This window comes from Rosa chinensis, chromosome 1, assembly GCF_002994745.2.
Source record: "Rosa chinensis cultivar Old Blush chromosome 1, RchiOBHm-V2, whole genome shotgun sequence".
Taxonomy (NCBI): Eukaryota; Viridiplantae; Streptophyta; class Magnoliopsida; order Rosales; family Rosaceae; genus Rosa; species Rosa chinensis.
In genome coordinates, this window is record NC_037088.1 from 58973800 (window position 1) to 58994739 (window position 20940).

A 20940-nucleotide genomic window follows, 5' to 3' on the forward strand; every position below is an offset into this window, starting at 1 on the left:
CCATTGAAAAGAACAACACTTGGGAATTGACAGATCTTCCCAAGGGGCAGAAGTCTATTGGAGTTAAATGGGTTTATAAGACGAAGCTCAATGCAGATGGTGAGGTGGACAAATACAAGGCACGGCTGGTGGTTAAAGGCTACAAACAAGAATATGGGATTGATTATAGAGAGGTGTTTGCTCCTGTTGCGAGGCTTGACACAATCAGATTGGTTATCTCAATTGTAGCTCAGAATTCGTGGCCTATTTATCAACTTGATGTCAAGTCAGCATTTTTACATGGTGAGTTGCAAGAAGATGTTTATGTTGAGCAGCCTTTGGGATATGTGCAGCAAGGGAATGAAGAGAAGGTGTACAAGTTGAAGAAGGCACTATATGGACTAAAACAAGCACCCCGAGCTTGGTATAGTCGTATAGAGTCTTATTTTACACGAGAAGGCTTCGAAAAGTGTCCGTATGAGCATACTCTTTTTATAAAGTCTGAAGCTGCTGGGAAGTTCCTAATTGTCTGCTTGTATGTAGATGATCTCATCTACACAGGGAACGATGAAGATTTATTTAAGAGCTTCAAGCATTCAATGATGGCTGAGTTTGAAATGACTGACCTGGGACTCTTGCATTATTTTCTTGGCATTGAAGTGGTGCAATCTGCAACAGGTATTTTCATTATGCAAAAGAAATATGCTATGGAGATTTTAGACAGATTTGAGATGAAGACTTGCAATTCAGTTGGAACACCAATTGAACCAGGATTGAAGCTAACTAAGGATCCTAAGGGCAAAAAGGTTGACAGCACTTTGTTTAAGCAGATTGTTGGAAGCTTGATGTATCTTACAGCAACAAGGCCAGATATTATGTATGCAGTAAGTCTTATTAGCAGGTATATGGAGCATCCAACTGAGCATCATCTTTCTGCTGCAAAAAGAGTGTTACGCTACTTGAAAGGTACAATTGATTTTGGTATCTTTTATAAGAAGGGAGAAATGTCAGAACTTGTTGGGTTTACTGATAGTGACTATGCTGGAGATTTGGATGACTGAAGAAGCACTTCTGGCTATGTGTTTATGTTGAGTGGTGGGGCTGTTTCCTGGTCTTCAAAGAAGCAACAGATAGTGACTTTGTCAAGTACTGAAGCTGAATTTGTTGCTGCAGCAGCTTGTGCTTGCCAAGCTATTTGGCTGAGAAGGTTGATTATAAAGTTTGGTTTTGTTCAAGAGGAACCAACTTCAGTGTTCTGTGACAACGTTTCTGCAATTAAGTTGTCAAAGAATCCTGTTTTACATGGGAGGAGCAAACATATAGATGTCAGATTTCACTTTTTGCGTGATCTGTGCAAGGATGGTGTTGTTGATATGATTTTTTGTAGTAGTGAAGACCAACTTGCAGACATTTTGACAAAGTCACTCAAGCCTGCAGTTTATGTGAAGCTGCGAGAGTTACTTGGAGTATGTTCAAGGAAGGATGTTGATTTTGATGGAAAAGAGCTCAGCTGCTGGAGTTTTCTGTGCTATAAACTGATGTCTTAGGGACATTCAGTTTAAGGGAGGGTGTTAAACTTTATGTTTTTGAATAAGATAGTTGGGTACGTTGGGTATCCTAATTCCTAGGAAGTCAGTTTGTTTAATTACCAAGTCTTTAGGAGTGAAGTTGAGTAGGAGTCTTATTTTGGTTTACTTCCTTAATTTGTGTAAAAGCTGTTTCAAGTGCAGTCTATATATGTAATTGAAACAGAGGAAATAAGATAAGCTTTTGAGTCGAATTGCTCAGTAAGCTTTCAGTTACAATTCTCTCTTGCTTTTAACAATCTTTGCCTCCAGAGAGGTCAGTCGCCCTTCCACATTGAGCAATGGGTCCTCCCTTCCCTCTCCCGGAGTCTTCCCGGTGGCCTGTGGTGGCTTGCGGCAGATTTTCTTCAACTTTTGTTTTTGGGCTCTGAGGAAGTACCCTTTTTCATGACTGTACTCGTGCTTGCACCTGGATTTTGTATTTTTCTTGAACCCCTAGAACATAGTAATATAAAAGATCAAGTTTAAGCTATTAGTTAGTTAATCTCCTAAATCCTAATTAGAGCCTCATCCCAAAGTCAAAATCAACACACTCCAAATATCAATCTCAACACATTTTCTTCACTTTTTTATTATATTTATTTGATCGACATCAATTACTCGTGAAATTATCCATGCGATGATGAGTCTTCAAAAAATAAGAGAGTACTATGATAATTTATATAACAATTAATGTCAAATAGAAAGAATCGACAAATGATACGATTTATTGAAAATAGTTCTTTTTTTTAAAGGAAAATAGTTCTTTTTCTTCTAACGAAGAAAGAACTAATTAAACAACCAAATAGAGCCTGGAACCCTGTAAATATCCACTCTATAAATGAACATTTTAAGATGTGTTAATTCAGAGGCCAGGGGAGAGATGACCAAGTTAAACTTCTGATTCATAAACGTAGTTGAGTAATAATAATAATAAATAAATAAAAGTAAGCTTATTATAACTTACATAAGCCTGAAGCTGCCTGGTAAGGCTGGAAAAACTTCCCTGACACAGAAGGTTTAAAGCAACCTTGCGGAAATCAGCGTCCGACACAATCTGCAGGCCTGTGCCTTCAGTGTTCCAACGAATGCAGTAATCCAATGGAGGATAGTCCACCACCTCAAAAACTTTGCTTGGGAAATCCAAACCAGCAAGTCTTCTTTTAAACTGTTCCAGCTCATGAGCCGGCGCCTCTGGCGGCGGGGCATGAGCCTGGAACTTCTGTCGCGGAAAGACTTCCTCATCTTGGATCTGCAGCAGGACCTGCGCTATCTCATTAACCTCCATCTCAGATTCTAAGTTCACCATATGTATTTCTCAGCAAACTCTAACTCAAAAACAAAAAGGGACACTCATTTACAAAAAGGAAAGGAAGAATTATTTAGGTGATATGGACCCTTAAATATATAGCTGAACCAAAAGAAAATTACATATATACGAAACCAGAGGCCGGCCTGATCAGTCAGCAATGAGTGTTTGTATATTGACGATCGATAATTACGAGAGAAATGCTTTCAGCAATATAAAGACAAGGTTAATTAATTAATTAACTCTATCCTGAGTTTACATGGTAGAGATTAAAGCTAGTATAGGATCCTGCTGGCTATAAGCGTCGAGCCGTCGATCGACCCGAGGGTGAGTTGATAAGTACAAGTTGATGCTGGTAATAGTACTCCATCTTTAAATTATGCGATAACCACTATAATTCACTTGCTATTTTGCCTTATACAACACGTAGTGCTATTAACTAATCGAAGAGCAGTCCTCTTGGTCAAAATTTTTGTCTTTAGTTCTTAAGTTTTGGAAATCGACAGAAAGATTTCAAAACAAAAACAAAAAAGATTTATACATTACCTGAAAATCCAAAGTCGTGTTGGCAGGAGCAGAGCTAGGAAATGGGGCAGATGAAGATAGAATCCAAGCAAAGTAGTTTCTATAGCAAACAAAACAAATTGCTCTCTCTCAATCATCATTTGTGGTCGCACCGAATGTTAACTTAACAAACAATCCTGGCCCAAGTAGAGAAAAGACTTTAGAAACTGTCTTATTGATGGACAGTAATTTTATGTTTTCAGTTGAAGTATTATACTTTAGAATCAAAGCAGAACATAATAGTGTGACTTGGAGGAGTTTAATTAATTATTAATCATTGCTCATGGTTCATAATATTGCTTGTGTGTGATTCATCATTCACAACTGATTCAAGGCCAGTACGTCGTTACTTTTCTACAGTTTGGCAATTCCTATATTTGGTAAAAGTTGTAATATTATAGCCACTGAAAGAGCAGCAGGAGTAAACAACTTCAACTGTGTATTCATCATCTTAACCTGGCCTCGTGGGAATCTGCTCTTTCCTTGCCAGCTGCAGATGCTCTTATGCTTGATCAGTTAGGAAGTAGTTTGATATTAGGATTGCTTTTTCTGTAGTTTAGTTCTTTCTATCGAAAAAAACTTTAAATTTGTATTGTTACTTAGATAATGAAGTTAAAACAGGAAAGGTGAAATTCCTCCAACTAAACATTTTACGTAGTACTGCTGATCAAAAAAGTTGATTTAGTCACATTGCGCTTTTAGATATATTTGAATATAGGCACGATGGTGGGTCTTCGAGTGTAGTGGTCATTTCTACTTAACAAGAAGATGGGTCTCACACGAAGACGGATGACTGCCAACAACAAACTAATATCGCATAATCCTCTATTTTTTTAATAAAATAAATAAACATTGCGCTTTTAGTAGAGGTTAAAATACAGCCACTGAAAAAGCACTAGTTCGGAGTAAACACCATTTAACCATGCTGTTGATGACGGTAGAAGTAAAACGGGGGGTAACGAAATTCATGCAATACTTTGAGCCCACAAATGTTTCCGACTGCAATGGGACGAGATTTGGGGACAAAACCAAGAACAGGGATGAAGATTATCAATCTCCAGTTTTTCAACGGAGACAGAGCAAGCATGTATGATATTGTGATCTGTGGTTCAGTTCATATAAATTCAAAAAGAAATTGCAGCACTGGGTAGAAACAGGATCATCGATAAGCAAAAGAGGGTAGTCCTCATTTATATCTTGTTGTAGCCCAAAGAAGTCTCTGAGAATCCAAAAAGATTTCTATTAATAATATGCTGTGAAAATAACCTGTATATTTCTCCTCCCAGAATAAGGAAAACCAGCGATGACTTCTAGCTCAATCCCTTAACTTCAGTTGGCATTGCAAAAGTTTGTCTAGGCATTGGGGTTGAAAGCATTTCTGTCATCATACCCATTAGCCTGTTCTGTCCCTCCACGAAGCGCATATGGCCATTCATCATATTCATTTCATAATACCCCATTTGCGGAGTAGCAGCCGCCGCTTGTGAGAATCTCTGGCTTGCTACATTCTCTGCCACTCTCATTGTTTCACGATTCTCAAGGCCACTCTTAATCCATGCAATATTGTTCACATCTGTAGCACAAGAGATGAATTCCGGGCTGGAGAAGGAGGGAGGCTCCTCATAGTCAATAAACTCAGGCCCCAACAATGAGCTTTGAAAATGCCCCCCGCTTCGATCACAGCAACCGTGGCCACAACGCAGAGGAACCATAGGCTCATTACAGTCACCTTCAAGAGAGTTGCAGAAGTCAAAATCTAGATTAGATGTTTGGACCAAAGGGCCATGAGTTGGGACTGGCCTTGGAACAATGGAGCCATTTGATGGACCATTTGAAGGGTTGTAAGCACTAAAAGCACTGACTCGTGCGACTGGACGACAGAGGGTAGACTCTTCTTTTAATTCAGCAACAAGAATTGAATTATCTTTCAATTCAGTGACAGCAACACCGTCCTCTGTTTGACATCTTCCATCTAACTGGTTAAAGCTGTTGTCTACTATCAAGACTTCTCTTCCTTCAGGAGTCCTGACTGAACTAAGATTCCCAGCTGACACGGTTTCTTCAGAGGATGCCTTTGATCTCTCTAGGCTGCTATCTTCCTTCATGTTTCTAGTTCGAGGGATGTACTTCCTCCCACGCTTTAAAGTAGAATTCCAGTGATTCTTTATTGCATTATCTGTTCTACCTGGAAGGAGCTTTGCAATTATCGCCCATCTGTTCCCATGAGTGGCATGAGCTGCAACTATAATACGATCTTCTTCATCTGCAGCAATTAAAGATCCACTGACAAGTCAGAAAAGGCAAACATGTATGGAACAGTGGATAAATAATCAGGCAATAACAAATTCATAGCAATTCTCTCTTAATGATGGCAAAAGTGAAATGCTTTGTAACCTGAACCAATTGCAACATGTGAGCAAAAAGAGAAGAGGAACAAGGGCAGTAGAGACAAGAAAAAACTCATCCAGAACCACAATCATCAAGAACCAACGTGATACTAAATCTTAATGGCAGTCCCAAACAACAACAAAAATCCACCTAAATTTAACTTCTAAAGTCTTCTTCCTTGGAGGTTGATGAATTATAAATGTATGCACTAAAATCCATAATGATACAGCCAAAGTATAAAACTTAGAAAATGAAAAGTACCATATTAACTTGTTCCATCAGCAGTATCACGCCATAGAAAGTCCCTCAGAACTTCCAACATCTATCAGAAACTAGAAACTCAGTATTATCGATTCTTTAACAAGTAGCTGAGTGCCATATAGTTCTACCTAAATAAAAAGAATGCAGTATGAAGAGGTCCTGCATTCTAGTTATCTAACAGATAGACCACTATAAAATCAGAAAGATAAGATTTTGGAAACAACATACCTGAGTATAGATGTCCATAACAACTAAAAAAAAGACCGCAAATAGGAGCTTTCAGGTTCCATTTTGTGCACAAAAGATAAATAAACACACTGGAACCATCATATGGTTTAAATCTTACAATCAGTTCAAGTTCTACCAAAATTTAAACCATTCTCATGCTAAACTAGACTAACGGCACAACTATTCTCACCACTAAAACCATCAATTCCCTCTCCCTTTCATTGCTCCGTATAACAATCTAACACAGTTACAACTACCAAGTTTTTACACACTGTATACTTAGTGTTCGACAAAACACTAGTATTTCCAACATATGTAACAAACTAGAAAACTTACTCCATAACTAACCAGCTCCAAACCATTCCACAATCAAAAGTTACAAAATTTCTTCACGGAACGAACGACAAAAACAATGCAAATACAAAAGACACTGTCACTCTAGTTGAACACCAGTAACCAGGACAAAGCATTCAGCTATGACTCCAACAATCCCAATTGGTAATCAGCAACAGTCTCGCTATGAAGAAAAAAAAAAAAAAAAAAAAAGACAGGAACTAATAACAAACTAGAAACTCTCAGTTATATCAATCCCAAAATCCAAAGTTGCAAACTTTCTTCACAGTGTGAATACAACTCTTAGTCTAGTTGAAGATCACTAAGCAGAACAAACAATTCAGTATTCACTTGATCAAAAATCCAAAGATACAATCTTTACTCATTTAAAAAACCCAAAATCCACAGAAAATTCAACAGCAAATGGCGGTTTACCGGAGAAAGGTTTGCGCTTTACACCAGGGTTAAGCTGATTGCACCACCGGAGCCGGCAAGACTTGCCGGACCGGCCGGGAATTCCTCTGGCGATGACGCTCCAGTTTCTGGCGCCAAACTGGGTGACCAGCCGAGTCAGCATCTCATCCTCTTTGGGCGACCACGATCCCCTCACTTTCCCAGCGGCGACCTCACCGCCGTCATCGGCGAGTGACGATGACGCGTCCGGCTCGGCGCGGTGGCTGTCGAGTTTGGAAGCGGCGTCGTTTGGGACTGTCATTTTTGAGGTTGTTGGGTTGGTTTGTGTTTCAGTTTTTGTCTTTAAGTACCTAACAAAACGAAACCGCACACAAAACCTGCCTCGTTTAACTGCAGATGGGAAAGCGATTAATGTGGGTTACTGCGTTTTCTGGCTGACGTTTCGGATTCCGGTTTTGTCTTGCCGTTTTCTTCTAAATTACCTACGTGTCCCGTGATCCTTGGACATGCGAAACGCCGCCGTCTGGTTGCTGATTCCGGTACTTAACTACCAAACTTGGGCCTTGGATTTGGGCTTTGGAGTTGGGTTCTACATGGGCATGCATGGAATAGAACTCATATCATGAACCCTCGTGGCTTTTCAGTTTTTTTTTTTTTGTCTGATTGTGTCTTTTCAGTTGACTGATGACTTTAATTCAAGTTGTCAATAGGTTGCGTCATGTTGTATTTGTGTCGGGTCAAGGTATTTATTGTGTCATAAAAGACAAATTCAAACATAACTCATTTAATTTTTTTATAATAACTCAACTTATTTAATAATTGTGTTGAAATTTTAAACACAAATCCAACATATTTATTAAATGGATTACCTATTTCCAACATGCTTACTCATTTAATAAATAGATAACCACTGCAAGTGATCTAGTAGTTCTTGCCTAGTTGGGTGTGATCCCCAACCTAGCTTTGAATCCCGAAGCTGTCAAAGTGGTCAGGCACTGTGCTGCAAATTGCAATGCACAGTTGGAGCATTTCACATGCGTCAAGGGGTTTATCTTGGGTCTACGAAGCCTTTGGGTTCCCCTGACAAAATCAAAATCAAAAACAAAAAACCTCATTTAATAAATAGATTGGATACACTAAAAACTCTATAAGACAAAGAATACTACTTAAATCTTAGTTTCTCTAGTTATACACTAATTAAGGTCTCTAGGCTACGAGATTACTATTCAAAAGAAGGTAGGTAGTGAGGATTTGTTTATGTATTTAGGCTCAATAGTGAAGCGAATTTAGTTTACAGTGAGGGTCACATGTCTTTTGTTTGACTGCTTATGTCATTTATAATTTTGGTATAAAACAGCATCTGATGTACGTGTATTCTAGCCATAGATAAGTAATGAAATTATATATTCTTCAATAAAAACTCCACAAAACGAAGAATATAAATAATTATATATAATTCATGAATAATTCAACCCAAGAATGATGAAGGTAAATATTTCAAGTTCACCAATCTAATAATAATAATGAACGGGTTATACGAGTTCAGTTCTTGTTAGTGAGTTGACCCGGGGCCGACCCGTTTATTAAATGGATCATGACGGGTTGACCCGCAGACGACCCGCTTTTTAATCGTGTTTCGAGTCGTGTCGAAATTGTCAGTCCTAGCTGGAATGATGTCAAAAGGTTAACAACTTAAAATTATGAAAATGGAAACTAAGGTCAATGATTTTCAAAGTGGGAGCATATAGAGTGTTCGAATTTCGAATTTGTATCAATTATCTAGTTGATCACCATTTTATAGATCGAATATATATATATAGTAGTCCAGCCCAAGTCTAACCCTTTTCTTTCCTTTTTGATAAGGAAAATCAAAAATCAAAGTTATTTGATGGTCAACTTATTAGAGAATTGATCCAGTGTACTATTTGAACTAATAGTAGTATTCACCTGATCAGTTGCTGACCAAAGAGTTTATACTCAATAATTCTTAGATTTACATCCAATGGTGGAAAACAAAACACCTAAACTTAATAATAATTCTCTCTGCCATTGGATTTACATTCAAAGGTGGTTGAGTATTTTTTTCTTGGTCAATAACTGACCAGGTGAACATTTTTGTTTGAACTAATCACTGATTTGTAAGTGGAGGTGCTAAATAAGTTCAATTCACGGACATCTATCTATAACTTTATCGATGGATGTCCACTGAACAACATGACGCATATGTATTAACGGTTGTATCCAATTCAACTCACCCGCCCCTACGGCAGATTTTGGCTGGAATAATATATTTTTAATAAATAAAAACAAGACAATTAATGATCTTAAGTATTTAAGTACTCAGAGTAGTGGTCAGTTCATCATGCCAAACTGCGTGTGCATACATGCACACAGCTGGGGAAGTCTAGTTGTGTTGATCAGATGTTGCATATACTTGGGTTGGTGTACATATGTGTGAGTTTCTAGATGATCCAGATTAATTATGAACGACATTATATTATCGTCGATATATATAAAATTGTCTGTGTAGACTTAAAAGTGTTGAATTAGTGGCGTGTTTTAGTTGCAGCAGAAGTACTAGAAGTCTTAATATTCTTCTCATAAACATACCGTAGAAAATTGAAAGCTAGCTAGGAAAGTTCTATTTCTGAGTGTGAATCTGTGATGATGTATTTTTCTCCGGTCTACAATTAAATTTAGATATCATGTGAACGTTCGGACTCAATTTCTTAGAATTTTTTTACATTCTGCATGGACTAGAAATAGAAAGGAAAGTTCTTCTAATTATTGAAGTTTCTAATTAGAACATCTAGATGGCTCCAACATAGAATTACTACGCCTTATCCAAATTTTGTTTGTTTGGACAACCTGTTATTCGATCGATCCGATATAATGAACAAAACAAACCAAATTAGTTAATGTTATTCTATGAAGTATTAACTAAAATTTTCATTAACTATTTCTTAAGATCTCATGGCTGATGCCATCCATCATAAAAAAATGATCTGATTGTGATATTACAAACCATCTTAGAAAAGATAATTACCACGCATGGCTATTTCGCAAGAAAAATATTGATGTATTTACTTTGCCTCGTAGACTTTGGCAGTTTGAAAAAGACAAAGGGGCTTTCTAAACTCTCCATAGACGTGTCACATATATATGACCAGGTCATGCCGTTCAAATCATTTGTTACACTGTCAACAATTAATAAGTTACTGCTCTGGATGGATTGATGACGGTTAATGAAGGCAACCGTTTTACTTTATATTAGTGATCAACCAGTTTCAATTCATATGTTTTGTAAGTTCATTGATTCCCATATATGTAAGCGCGTAGCCGTCAGGTTTATAAAATAGAATGACATTAATCTTGGACCATTTCAAACATTAACTAGATGACTAGTAAAGAAGTAGATACAGGTGCTTAACCTTGTTTGCTTGTTCATCTTTCCTTTGTCTTTTGGCTAAACATGCATTACATTCTCTTTCTAGATATCCATAGTTTTGGCCCCTCCCCAAGAAGTCAAACCACACCAAAATCCATGTGAATTGTGATTCTTTGGAATTTTTGAAGCTTCTCTAAATTTTTGTTTTGTTTTCAAACCTCTAATTTGACTAGTCTTGGTTAAGTTAATCAGAAATCTATTATTCTCAGCAGGCCTTTCATCAATATATATATTTTTATCTCCTCTCTTCCATTAATCAAATCACAAAAAGATTTTCAGACTCTGAAAACCACTCAGTCTGGAGAACATGTTTAGCCCTTTCAGCTGTGGCAATTTTAGCCAAGTAGATGATGATGAACCCGTTACTGCTAGTCCATATTCGACCACGAAAAAATCAAGATCAAGAAGAAGCAGTAGTCTATTACATAGAAGCAATAGCAGGGACAACAAGAACCCCTATGCAAATGTTGGCCTTGAGAAGTTCTCTGCAGTTATGGCCGAGCTAGAAGAGAAGAGGCGGCAGATCTATGCACAAACAGGCTCCCAAGATGAAACCTTAGTTCACTTCGTGTACAAGAAACCAGATGACAGTGTTCCTGTCCCGATTGTGGTTATTCTCAAGGACAAGAAGGATGACAAAACCAAGAGTGGTGTTAGTAGTCCTGATCGAGATGAAAAGCATGTTGTGAGTACCCCCCGGACTACAGAAGCCTTAGGTAATAAGTTTAAGACCATTGAAGAAATCAAGAAACCCGGGATGGTTTCCGATAAGTTAACTAAGAAAAGGGTGTACAAGAAGTGCTCGGACATGTGGATGATGCCGAGTTTTTATCTTCCAGTGGCTGTGATATTCATTCTGGTACTGTTGGCCGTGTTTGGGAGATCGATTGCGATTTTGTGTACCTCTATTGGGTGGTACGCAGTTCCGACGTTGAAAGAATACCAGAGCCCAAACACTAGTACAAGATCAAGAGCAACGACGAAGAAAGACGAAGTTAGAAGATTGAGCGACAAAAAGATGGTAGCTGATCATGGATTGTTATCTTCTCCAAAAACATAACAAGATGCTGGCCAGCAGAGAAGCTGTTGACGATTATTGACTTTCGTGTTTCTTGATTGTCAGGTTTGAACTAGCCAATATGTTCAAATATTTGTTTGATTCGTTTGTACATGCATATGGGTTTAGCCTAGAGGATCATATCCCATGTAATAGACTGGATATTGAATTTATCAGCAATTGTTGATTTTAGGATTGGATGATAATTTGCAGATGATAATTTAAACTTCTTAGTTTAGGAGTGCAAAAAAAAAAAGTTCCGTTGCCGGGACTTGAACCCGGGTCTCTCGGGTGAGAGCCGAGTATCCTAACCAACTAGACTACAACGGATTTTGTTGTAGTGTATTACTAAAATTTATATGACTTAGATCGCCATATTTGCTCAAGTATTCAATAACCCAAAACAAATATACTAAACTCAATTGCAAGTTAACTATTCATCTATTGTTGGACACACGTAATAGAGTCTTCTATATAGATATATCGACTACAAAATAATATACAAAAATTGACCTAATAAATAACATGACGAGTATTATAAATTTATTATAGTGTAGGTCTTGTGTCATTCAAGATTATGTCATACCATAGAAGTATAGCGTAGAATGGTCTGCTAAAATTTAAAATATAGGTATATAGGTATTGTTTTTCCATGATCCACTTACAATTTTTTTTTTTTTTAGTGGATAACCAATACCAATCCAGGCAACAAAGGCGATTTTCATTTTGGCAGGGTATTGCGCTAGGCCCATTACATTTGTTGTGCACTTTTTCAATTTTGGTATTTATAATTAAAAAAATGGAAAAATTCTGTTTAGTACCTGTACCATAACTCTATCATCGTTTCAGTTCCTGACATTCTAATTTAATCTTAAAAGTCCCTAGAGTTACAATTTCTGTCTAATGGTCATCGCCGTCTAAATGCTCCGTTAAATGGCTGACGTGGCACACAATTAGATGTGTGACTTGGATTGCCACGTCAGCAACTTAAAGGCCCAATTTGACGGAATCTTAACGGTAAGGACCTATTAGACGGAAATTGTAACTTCAGGGACTTTTCAGATTAAATTAGAATGTCAGGGACTGAAACGATGATAGGGTCATAGTACAATGACTAAACAGAATTTTTCTCTTAAAAAATGGGAAATGCCCAAATACCCTAATTTTAGGGAAATTATTCTCCATTCCCTTACACAACTTATGGATTTTCCAATTACCATAAAATAATTGATTTTGTTCCCTAATACACAATTTTTTTTTCAGACTATTTTGCCCTATTCCCCTTTGTCACAAAAAGATAAAGTGGGAGAGAGAGATACTGAGGTCACCGGAGAGTTTGCTGGAATCTTATCGGACTTTTCCGGAACCTCACCGGAGGTTGCAGGTCGTCGGTGGTCCAAGGGGAAGTCTTCGGAGATCTCATAAAAAATTTAGAATGTTTATTGACGCCCAATAAAAGTTAATTGACCCTTAATAAAGGTTTATTGATCCAAATAAAACTTTTATTAACCCCAAAGAAAACTTCTATTGCTCCTCAATAAAAGTGAAAGGGTCAATAATCGGTGAAAAATGAAGATATTCTTGATTTTGAAAGCTTTAAGAGGTTTATTAACTCTAATGAAAGTTTATTGACTCCCAATAAAAGCTTATTGCCCCCCCCCCCCAAATTAATTTTTTTAATTTTTTTTATAATCAATCCATAAATAATTACTATTAACTCAAGTCAGAATGATCATTACATATCATTCCGCTGCCATCTATAGACAAACAAAAAGTTGTGGTGATATCATGGTGGTACATAGGGATAAACCACTCATTAAACATTCAGTGCTCACTAAGAGAAAAAGCAAGCCTATAAACTATGATAACACTAAGACATAGTATATAGGCCAAGTACAAAAGACTTAAGTCGCCCGGATCCCAAATATGAAACAAGAAGTGCATGGACCATGGACCCTAAAGAAACCCACATTGTAGCAGCAAAAACGTAGCTCATTAGATTGATCCATAACAAGACCAAGTCAAAGCCTTCCTATTTGTCATGGGTACCCAATGCCCATCTAACTTCAGCTCCCAATCCAATTTTGCATTGTGCCACAAAAGAGATCTGAGTACCCCCACCCCAATTAGATCTTCTCTCATCAGCAACAATCACCCCCAAGCGGGGCATTTTTTCGCACCGCCGCTATATGGGATTTGGTTAACCCCATTGCCGCACATATGGGATGTCTTCGAACACTCAGGTAGAAGGTCATTTGCATTGTCGCCGTGATAGTCACGAAACCCATCACCCTTCCCTGAGCACTAACATCTTGCCTCTGCCACGATTGAATCACTTGCAATCCAATTCTCTCCTGCAAATCGCACCCCCCACTGGCCTTAAGTCATGCTCAGCTTGATCGAACTCGACTCGGATTCTGATTGGAATCATCCCTAGTGAAGAGACTCCAACACTAGAGCTCGGCTACTGGACAATCATCATTTTCTCCCAAAACACACGGGTAAGATGAAATGGAGGGGAAGACTAGATGAGAGCTCTTCGAAAAGAGAAGACGTTGGATTGCCGCGAGAAGATAGCAAAAGGCAAAGACAGAGACTCTATTTGGTGTCGGCACTGCCCGCCGTTGTTGAAATGGTTTGATAAGAGCAAGTTCACCCGTTGGGTCACCGGGTCACCTACTATTCACTGCTTTTTAGTGTATATTTTCATTCTCTGGGTCACGAAATGCACTGTGCTCGTGACCCAGGCACGAAATACACTGTGCTCGTGATCCAGAGGGTGAAATTAACACTAAAAAGCAGTGAATAGTGGGTGATCTGGTGACCCAATGGGTGAACTTGCTCTAAGAGTTAGAAGAGGATTCGTCGCATCTCAAATGATGTGCTCTTCCCAATAAAATTTTTATTGATGGTCAATATTAGTAGGTTTATTGACCTTAATAAAAGTTTTATTGACGGACACACCGCTTCTACATATGAAGGGGTAAGTCTGATTATAAATCCAATATTCTTAGAGTAGATATTCGATTTCACATTTTTCACTCTAATATGACAAAAAATTAATGCTAACATATTTAAATAAAACACTTTCTAAGCCTATAATTTGTGAAACAAACCGGACCTAAATAAACCTAATTAAGCCTAAACAATCCAAATAATAGTGAGCCATTTGAAAAGAACATAAGCCTCTATATATTTCATGCCTTCTTCATGTCTCCTGCGTGGCCCATCTTCCATCTATATGACATTGATTTCACATTGAACTTGGGCTTACCGATCTTTCATAACCCTTTTTATTCCACTCTAATATGATATTAAAAAAAAATTAATAATGCTAACATTACTCATAAATAAAACACTTTCTAAGAATCTAAGTTAAGCAATAACAGTTTATTGATTAATATTTTTTTTCAAAGGTTTCACTGTTTTGACCTAGCCACATCTCTCTTTGCTAGGGTTTCTCGTGGGGTTTCTTCTGCGACAAAATTTGCAAACCTCAACGTAGGAGATCATGGCGAACTCCTCTACATGTATCATGGCCGGATCTAATGGTTATGCTCGTGTTTCTTTTGGCCTGGCAGGATCGGCGGCACTGCAAGATGACCACTGGTACATTGTAGGTCGTCTTCTTGGACCAAAAACTCGCTTTCTTGGTTTTAAAGGCACAATCTCTTCCATTTGGAGAATCAAATCGAGGTTGACGATCCAAGATGCAAGTGATCGTTTCCTGTTCCAGTTTGAGCGCGAAGCTGATAAAAATCGTGCTCTCCATGGTGGACTGTGGTTTTATAGGAACAAGAAGCTTATGCTCAGTGGCTATGATGGGGTTGGACCGATGGAGGCAGTTCCACTGTGGAGTCTGGAGACGTGGGTGGCGGTGAAGGGTTTGCCGGTAGGCATGCGTAACGAGGTTGGCCTAACCCTAATTGGTTCAACTATTGGTCAGGTTATTCGATTTGATCAAACGGCTCTACGTCGTAGGGAAGAGGAGCAAAGGATCCAGGTGACATTGGATACTCGTAGCCGGATTCGTACTTGGATGTTGTTTGAATTCTCTTCCACAGTTGAACTCGAGATCATCCTGATTTTTGAGAAAGTGAAGGGTTTATGTAGGGATTGTGGCTTGTTTGAACATGATGTTATGGGCTGTGATGGTTTCCTAGAGAAAGAGAAAGAAGATTTGCTGTAAAAGCGACCGGCTGCGGCGATGGCTAGTTTATTGCTGGAGGGTCAAGGGACGGACTCGGGCTCTGATGTTGCTTCGGGTGCGATCTTGATGCAAAAGGGTGTGATTGGTGCTGGTTGGAAGTGGTGATGTCTCCGAAGTTGGGGGGGATGCAGGTGACAGAATTGCAGCGTGGGATGCAGGGGGTCATGGATGTCCATGCATCTTTGCATGAGGAAGGGTTCAACCCACCTATGATCTCAAACATACCTATAAGCGTTGGGAAGGACATGGCAGGTTTGACTGAGGTTAATTGTTTTAAGAATTGGGCATCAATGATACCATCCAATCTACCTAAGATGATATCATTGCAGCAAGCTTCGGTTCCTAAGAAGAATGAAAAGAAAATGGAGATGGGGTAGTCGGATTCGAGCTTGGTTTCTGTGGGCATAAACGGAAGGCTACCTTTGAACTCACTAAGGTTGGGAAAAGGTATCTGGCTCTTACCTCCACTGAGTTACAGGTGGATGAGAATATTACTTTAATGCTGCAGCACAAAAATAGCAAAATCATTGTTTCTCCTAAGAAAAAGAAACCTGGGATCCCCATGGAAGAGAATAAACCCAAATCTGCTCGAGCTATTAGGATGGATGAGCAGGTGAAGAAACCTCATAAATGGAAGAGCTAGAGGGACAAAGCTGGTGAGTTTGAAGTTGCGGAGAAAGCCATTGGCACGGAGATCTATGAGTTGGATGGGGTGGAGAAGGAAGGTGTTATGGAAGGAGAGTCTCCCCTTCTAACTCCAAATGTTATTTAATTTTATTTACAGGTCGCAATGATCAACTCTTCTAAGGATTCATTTTACTATTTTGCTTCGGAGGTTTATGATATTTGTTTGGAATAATGGTGTGTACTTTTCCTTAAAATGTGGGTGTACTAGAGGTTTCCTGGGTCTTATTGAACAATTCTTAGATCCACCCCCGGGTGAACCTGCTTATTCACCCTTCTTCCAACCTACCAATCAGAAATAGCCACATATATGTTGAGTAAATAAATAAAACTCTACCTTAACTATTTATAAAACAAATAATAAAAAATAAAAACATAATTCCAACTCAATTAAGGAACGGACGTTAGCAAACGCCGTTCCCAAATCCATATCGTGCTCTTGGCCAGGACGAAGAACAGAGGAAGTTTTGAAACCTAGCGACGCCTCAGTCAATCCATACTGACTGAAGCTGCAACTATGGATACCATCTCTGACGAGGATGAAGAACAGATTGCGCTTGGACAGGAGGTAATATTTATATCAGCATATGGTTTCGATCAAGTCATACGGTTCAAGGAATTCATGATTAAGCTTTCATATTTTGTTTATACCATATGGGGATTGATATAGTATGTTTTGACATTTATACATATACATCTGTTTACATGTTGGCTTTTGGTGTACAAGTTTACTGGCATAATTGGTTTTTACAAGCTTGTATTCCTTGTGGCTGTTCTAAAGCCCAGTTGAATGACTAAAGTGTATAATTGTCCATTCGTTCTGATATTCATGACCATGAACTATTCTCAGGATAATTTTTTTTTCGGTACTTGAGTTAGATTTATAAACAGGTAGCTTAAAAAAGGGATGTGGAAGTGTTTTATCCTGTGAAAACAGGGAGACATATCATGTAGCTCATAGAAGTATTCTAATCCTTATTGTGTCAGATTGTCTGGTATAGGAATGCTTCTTTAAGACTGCATAAGCTTAGCCTTCTTATGTGTTGGAGCATGGTATGCACTAAATCACTTGCCAAATTGTTCAAGACTTTGAAATTCTTACCTCATAAATTTTTATATTTGTAAATGGAAGTTCAGAGATGGACTTTCTAGTGACTCCAAGTATGGAAAGACCTCTTGGGTTGTCAGTGATTTTGGAACCACTTTTGCTTAGGTCTCTGTTACCTGATTTTTACTAAATATAAATAATTGGGACTTAACCATGAATCTCTTTCTTTCTTCTGTAAGATATTTTGAAGCAATTGATACCTGTCTCTCAAAGTCATATTGCATATATGGATTGTTTTATATCTCCACTTTGTCTGTGTATAAATGGGATAAAAACACTTGTTTATTACTTGCCAGAACTGCTGCCTTCTTCTCTTAAAAAAAAAAATACTTAATTGAAGTCTCTGTTGCAGTAACTTATTTTTCCTGGTCAATTGGAAAATAGCTTGATCAATTTTTCTTCTTCGTTAATAGTTGATATCGTGGTCAAAATTTAAGTGAAGGCAGCAATTCAGTTTAATATGTAGGTAACAAATAAAATTTAGTTCAGTTCGTTAATAGTTGTAGGTAACAAATAAAAATTGAGAATTAATATGTATTAATATGTATATTGCAGGTTACAAAGAATATAGTATGTATAAATAATGAGTTGTTAAGTGGTAGAGAACTTGCTTTTCTAGATGAGGATGAATTCGGTTTGCAAGGTTATGACGAGTTCAATTTGCTGGGTGAGAATGGAATTGATTTGCAAAGTGAGGAACAAGATGATTTAGTAAGTGAGGAAGAAGATGATTTAGTAAGTGAGGATGAAGTTGATGTGCAAACTGAGGAGACTTTTCAATGTAATGATTCTTCTTTAAGTTCAAATGAAGACAAAGAGAAGAAAGAAGAACTATATATCGGAATGGAGTTTAGTTCTGATGAGAGCGCATATAAAGCTTATGCTAAATATGGAGGAAAATCTAGTTTCAATGTGAGAAAACAACGAAAGAAGAGAAACAACAAGGGTTTGGTTGTAAGGTTGCTTTATTGTTGCTCAAAAGAAGGTTACCGAAAAACCAGAACAAAGAGGGAAACATCTTATTCATTACCAGTTACAAGGGTCGGTTGTAAAGCCCATATGAGTTGCTATCGTCAAAGCAACGGAAAATTCAAGATTGTGGCGTTTGATACAAATCACAATCATGAGTTGATTAAAACACCTATGAAGCATATGGTACAAGTGTAATTTTGCAAAATGACTTTTCTTTCACTCAAATGCTCCAGGTAAATTGCCTAATTTAGTTAGTATTAATTATTTTTAATCTATTTCAATCACTTAGATATTTTGAACTATATTTTGTAGGAAATTTCAATGAATCATGCTAATTCTTCACAAAGTAATGAAGAAGGCAAAAAGCAGCTGGGAAGTTGAAGATATGCAGAAAATTACTTTTTTTTTTGTTGAATTGTGTTAGTGTCATTTATATTGCATAGACACTGGGACAATTTTGTAGTTTGATAAGAAGTTTTAGACCATGACACTCTTTCATTGGATATGAAATGATAATATTGATGGCTTATTTAAGCTTCAAATAATTATCTTGGCTTAAATGTTCAGAAGCTTTTCCAGATATCCAGCTTTTCCATAATTTTCTTCCTTAAGGATATCGGTCATCATTGTTTACTACTGATTAGCTTTCAGGTATACTCTTAGCTATGGTTGATTTCCTTACAATTTCATTTGATGATGTTAACCAGAAGATCAATGCATCTATAGAACAAATAATGGTGTATCCAAGCAGACATACTGAAATTTATTTCTAATGCTTCCAAAACCTTCCAGTGTGCTTATAAACTGAATCTTACTAAACCAGAACAAAATTTTAAAACTTAATAAATTGTAAGCTTCTTATTCGACAATTTGCACACACGTGCTTCTGCCAGTCTCATCACATCCATGGTTGCTAGCACGCCACTTTGGTACATATCTTGGGCTCCTGCATAATAATACATTCACAAGAAAGTGAATCAAATTTGGTTCAAGTCTATGAAAACAAAAAGGTGTTGGTGAATAATGAAAAACTTGTAGTCTACTGTCATCCATTAGTGAAGAAATGGTCGGTATAAGGGCTCAGAATAGTGATTACCTTTGAGATATGCTATTGTTGTTGTTGGGTTTCTAGAGCAAAATTCAGGGCTAGTAATGAGACCCGGGCAGATTCTAGTAAGCTTTAACCCAGTTTCTTTGGCTAATGTCCATGCAGCTTTCTCTGCTTTAAGCTTTCCCAAAGCATACAGCAGTTGCCATATTTCAAACCCGATTTAAAAGTACTGATAATATGCTAATGAACAAACAATTGTTGCTTAGTTTTTGGGTTTTGTGTATGAAGGCGACTCATTGCTCCAGTAGATGGTTAATAAAATAATGATCAAACTTCTTTCTTTACTGAGAGCATTTAAATTCCAAGTTTCCAACTCTAGAGAGCATCAAAATTAAAAGATCGTTTAAAAGAAACACAAGAATCATAACTAATCAAGCTAATAGATAGTAATCTAAACATTGGAACATATGATCATACAAACAACTGACCCAAAAAATAAAAAAGAAGAAGATGAAATTGTTAGCTGTCGAAGCTAATAGGTTCTAAAGTAAACTATCATGTACTATATGTATAATAAACTAAGATGGAATTGTCGAACATTAGAACAAGAAGAGTCATAATTGATCAAGCTAATAGAATACAATATATGATAATCGACTGACCAACAAAAAAGAAGAAGGAGATGATTGACTGAACATAAGAACAAGAAAAATCAAAATTGATTAAACATATAAAAAGTAAACCAAATTCAAAGGCTAACGAAAAGAAACAGAAACCCCAAATAAAAATTACCTCAGTCCAATTAGCGCAATCTGTCACTCGTCCTGGTCAGAGATGGTATCCAAAGGCTAAAGAAAAGAAACAGAAACCCCAAATGAAAATTACCTCAATCCTCGTCAGAGATGGTATCCATAGTTGCAGCTTCAGTCAGTATGGATTGACTGAGGCGTCGCTAGGTTTCAAAACTTCATCTGTTCTTCGTCCTGGCCAAGATCACGGTATGGATTTGGGAACGGCGTTAGCTAACGTCCATTCCTTAATTGAGTTGGAATTCTGTTTTTATTTTTTATTATTTCTTTTATAAATAGTCAAGGTAGAGTTTTATTTATTTACTCAACATATATGTGGCTATTTTTGATTGGTAGGTTGGAAGAGGGGTGAACAAGCAAGTTCACCCGGGGGTGGATCCAAGAATTGTCCGGTCTTATTCTAGTTTTAGAATAGGTTATTAGAGTTCCCTAAGGAACGATTCTTTCTGTCGACCCCATAGGGGTGTTTCGTTTTTGTACTGCTTGCTGAATTAATATAATTGGCTCTCTTTCTGTCAAAAAAAAAAAAACACTTTCTAAGCCTATAATTTGTGAAACAA

At 37.6% G+C, this 20940-nt stretch overlaps 4 protein-coding genes and 1 non-coding gene across 7 annotated transcripts; 2 read left to right on the top strand and 3 right to left on the bottom strand.

The window, feature by feature from the left end:
- Positions 1 to 1710: 1710 nt before the first annotated feature.
- On the bottom strand, positions 1711 to 3527 carry LOC112170913. Of its 2 annotated transcripts, XM_040508521.1 has the most exons (3): positions 3400 to 3527; positions 2512 to 2872; positions 1711 to 2000 (listed from the first exon to the last, which is right to left on the bottom strand). In XM_040508521.1, the coding sequence occupies exons 2-3, from the start codon at positions 2851 to 2853 to the stop codon at positions 1779 to 1781; spliced, it is 564 nt and encodes a 187-aa protein (XP_040364455.1). In that variant the 5' UTR covers positions 2854 to 2872; positions 3400 to 3527; the 3' UTR covers positions 1711 to 1778. The 2 variants fall into 2 exon arrangements, with proteins under 2 accessions (XP_040364455.1, XP_024163952.1); XM_024308184.2 differs by lacking the exon at positions 3400 to 3527 and having other exon boundaries at positions 2512 to 3130.
- A 931-nt stretch (positions 3528 to 4458) lies between these two features.
- Positions 4459 to 7541, bottom strand: LOC112182886 (transcription factor MYB1). Its single transcript, XM_024321444.2, has 2 exons — positions 7063 to 7541; positions 4459 to 5680 (listed from the first exon to the last, which is right to left on the bottom strand). The coding sequence occupies exons 1-2, from the start codon at positions 7340 to 7342 to the stop codon at positions 4728 to 4730; spliced, it is 1233 nt and encodes a 410-aa protein (XP_024177212.1). The 5' UTR covers positions 7343 to 7541; the 3' UTR covers positions 4459 to 4727.
- A 3184-nt stretch (positions 7542 to 10725) lies between these two features.
- LOC112170922 lies at positions 10726 to 13037 on the top strand. 2 transcript variants are annotated; one of them, XM_040512809.1, is made up of 2 exons: positions 10726 to 11612; positions 12810 to 13037. In XM_040512809.1, exon 1 carries the CDS (start codon positions 10797 to 10799, stop codon positions 11547 to 11549), a length of 753 nt encoding a protein of 250 aa, XP_040368743.1. In that variant the 5' UTR covers positions 10726 to 10796; the 3' UTR covers positions 11550 to 11612; positions 12810 to 13037. The 2 variants fall into 2 exon arrangements, with proteins under 2 accessions (XP_040368743.1, XP_040368742.1); XM_040512808.1 differs by lacking the exon at positions 12810 to 13037 and adding an exon at positions 12230 to 12280.
- On the bottom strand, positions 11804 to 11876 carry TRNAE-CUC. Its single transcript has one exon. It is a non-coding gene; the product is annotated as a tRNA-Glu (tRNA).
- Positions 13038 to 15057: 2020 nt separating the features above from the next.
- Positions 15058 to 15735, top strand: LOC112170932. The gene has a single exon (XM_024308198.1). It carries the CDS (start codon positions 15058 to 15060, stop codon positions 15733 to 15735), a length of 678 nt encoding a protein of 225 aa, XP_024163966.1.
- The last annotated feature ends 5205 nt before the right edge of the window (positions 15736 to 20940 follow it).

What these genes read in the sequence shown, in the direction of transcription:
- LOC112170913 (XM_040508521.1), bottom strand. Translation starts at nt 2,853, where the DNA reads ATGGTGAACTTAGAATCTGAGATGGAGGTTAATGAGATAGCGCAGGTC. An exon ending in CCAGGCAGCTTCAGGCTTAT is followed by an intron (nt 2,001 to 2,511) that starts GTAAGTTATAAT and finishes ACTATGTTCTAG; the next exon opens with GGGTTCAAGAAAAATACAAA.
- LOC112182886 (XM_024321444.2), bottom strand. Translation starts at nt 7,342, where the DNA reads ATGACAGTCCCAAACGACGCCGCTTCCAAACTCGACAGCCACCGCGCC. An exon ending in AAAGCGCAAACCTTTCTCCG is followed by an intron (nt 5,681 to 7,062) that starts GTAAACCGCCAT and finishes TAATTGCTGCAG; the next exon opens with ATGAAGAAGATCGTATTATA.
- LOC112170922 (XM_040512809.1), top strand. Translation starts at nt 10,797, where the DNA reads ATGTTTAGCCCTTTCAGCTGTGGCAATTTTAGCCAAGTAGATGATGAT.
- LOC112170932 (XM_024308198.1), top strand. Translation starts at nt 15,058, where the DNA reads ATGGCGAACTCCTCTACATGTATCATGGCCGGATCTAATGGTTATGCT.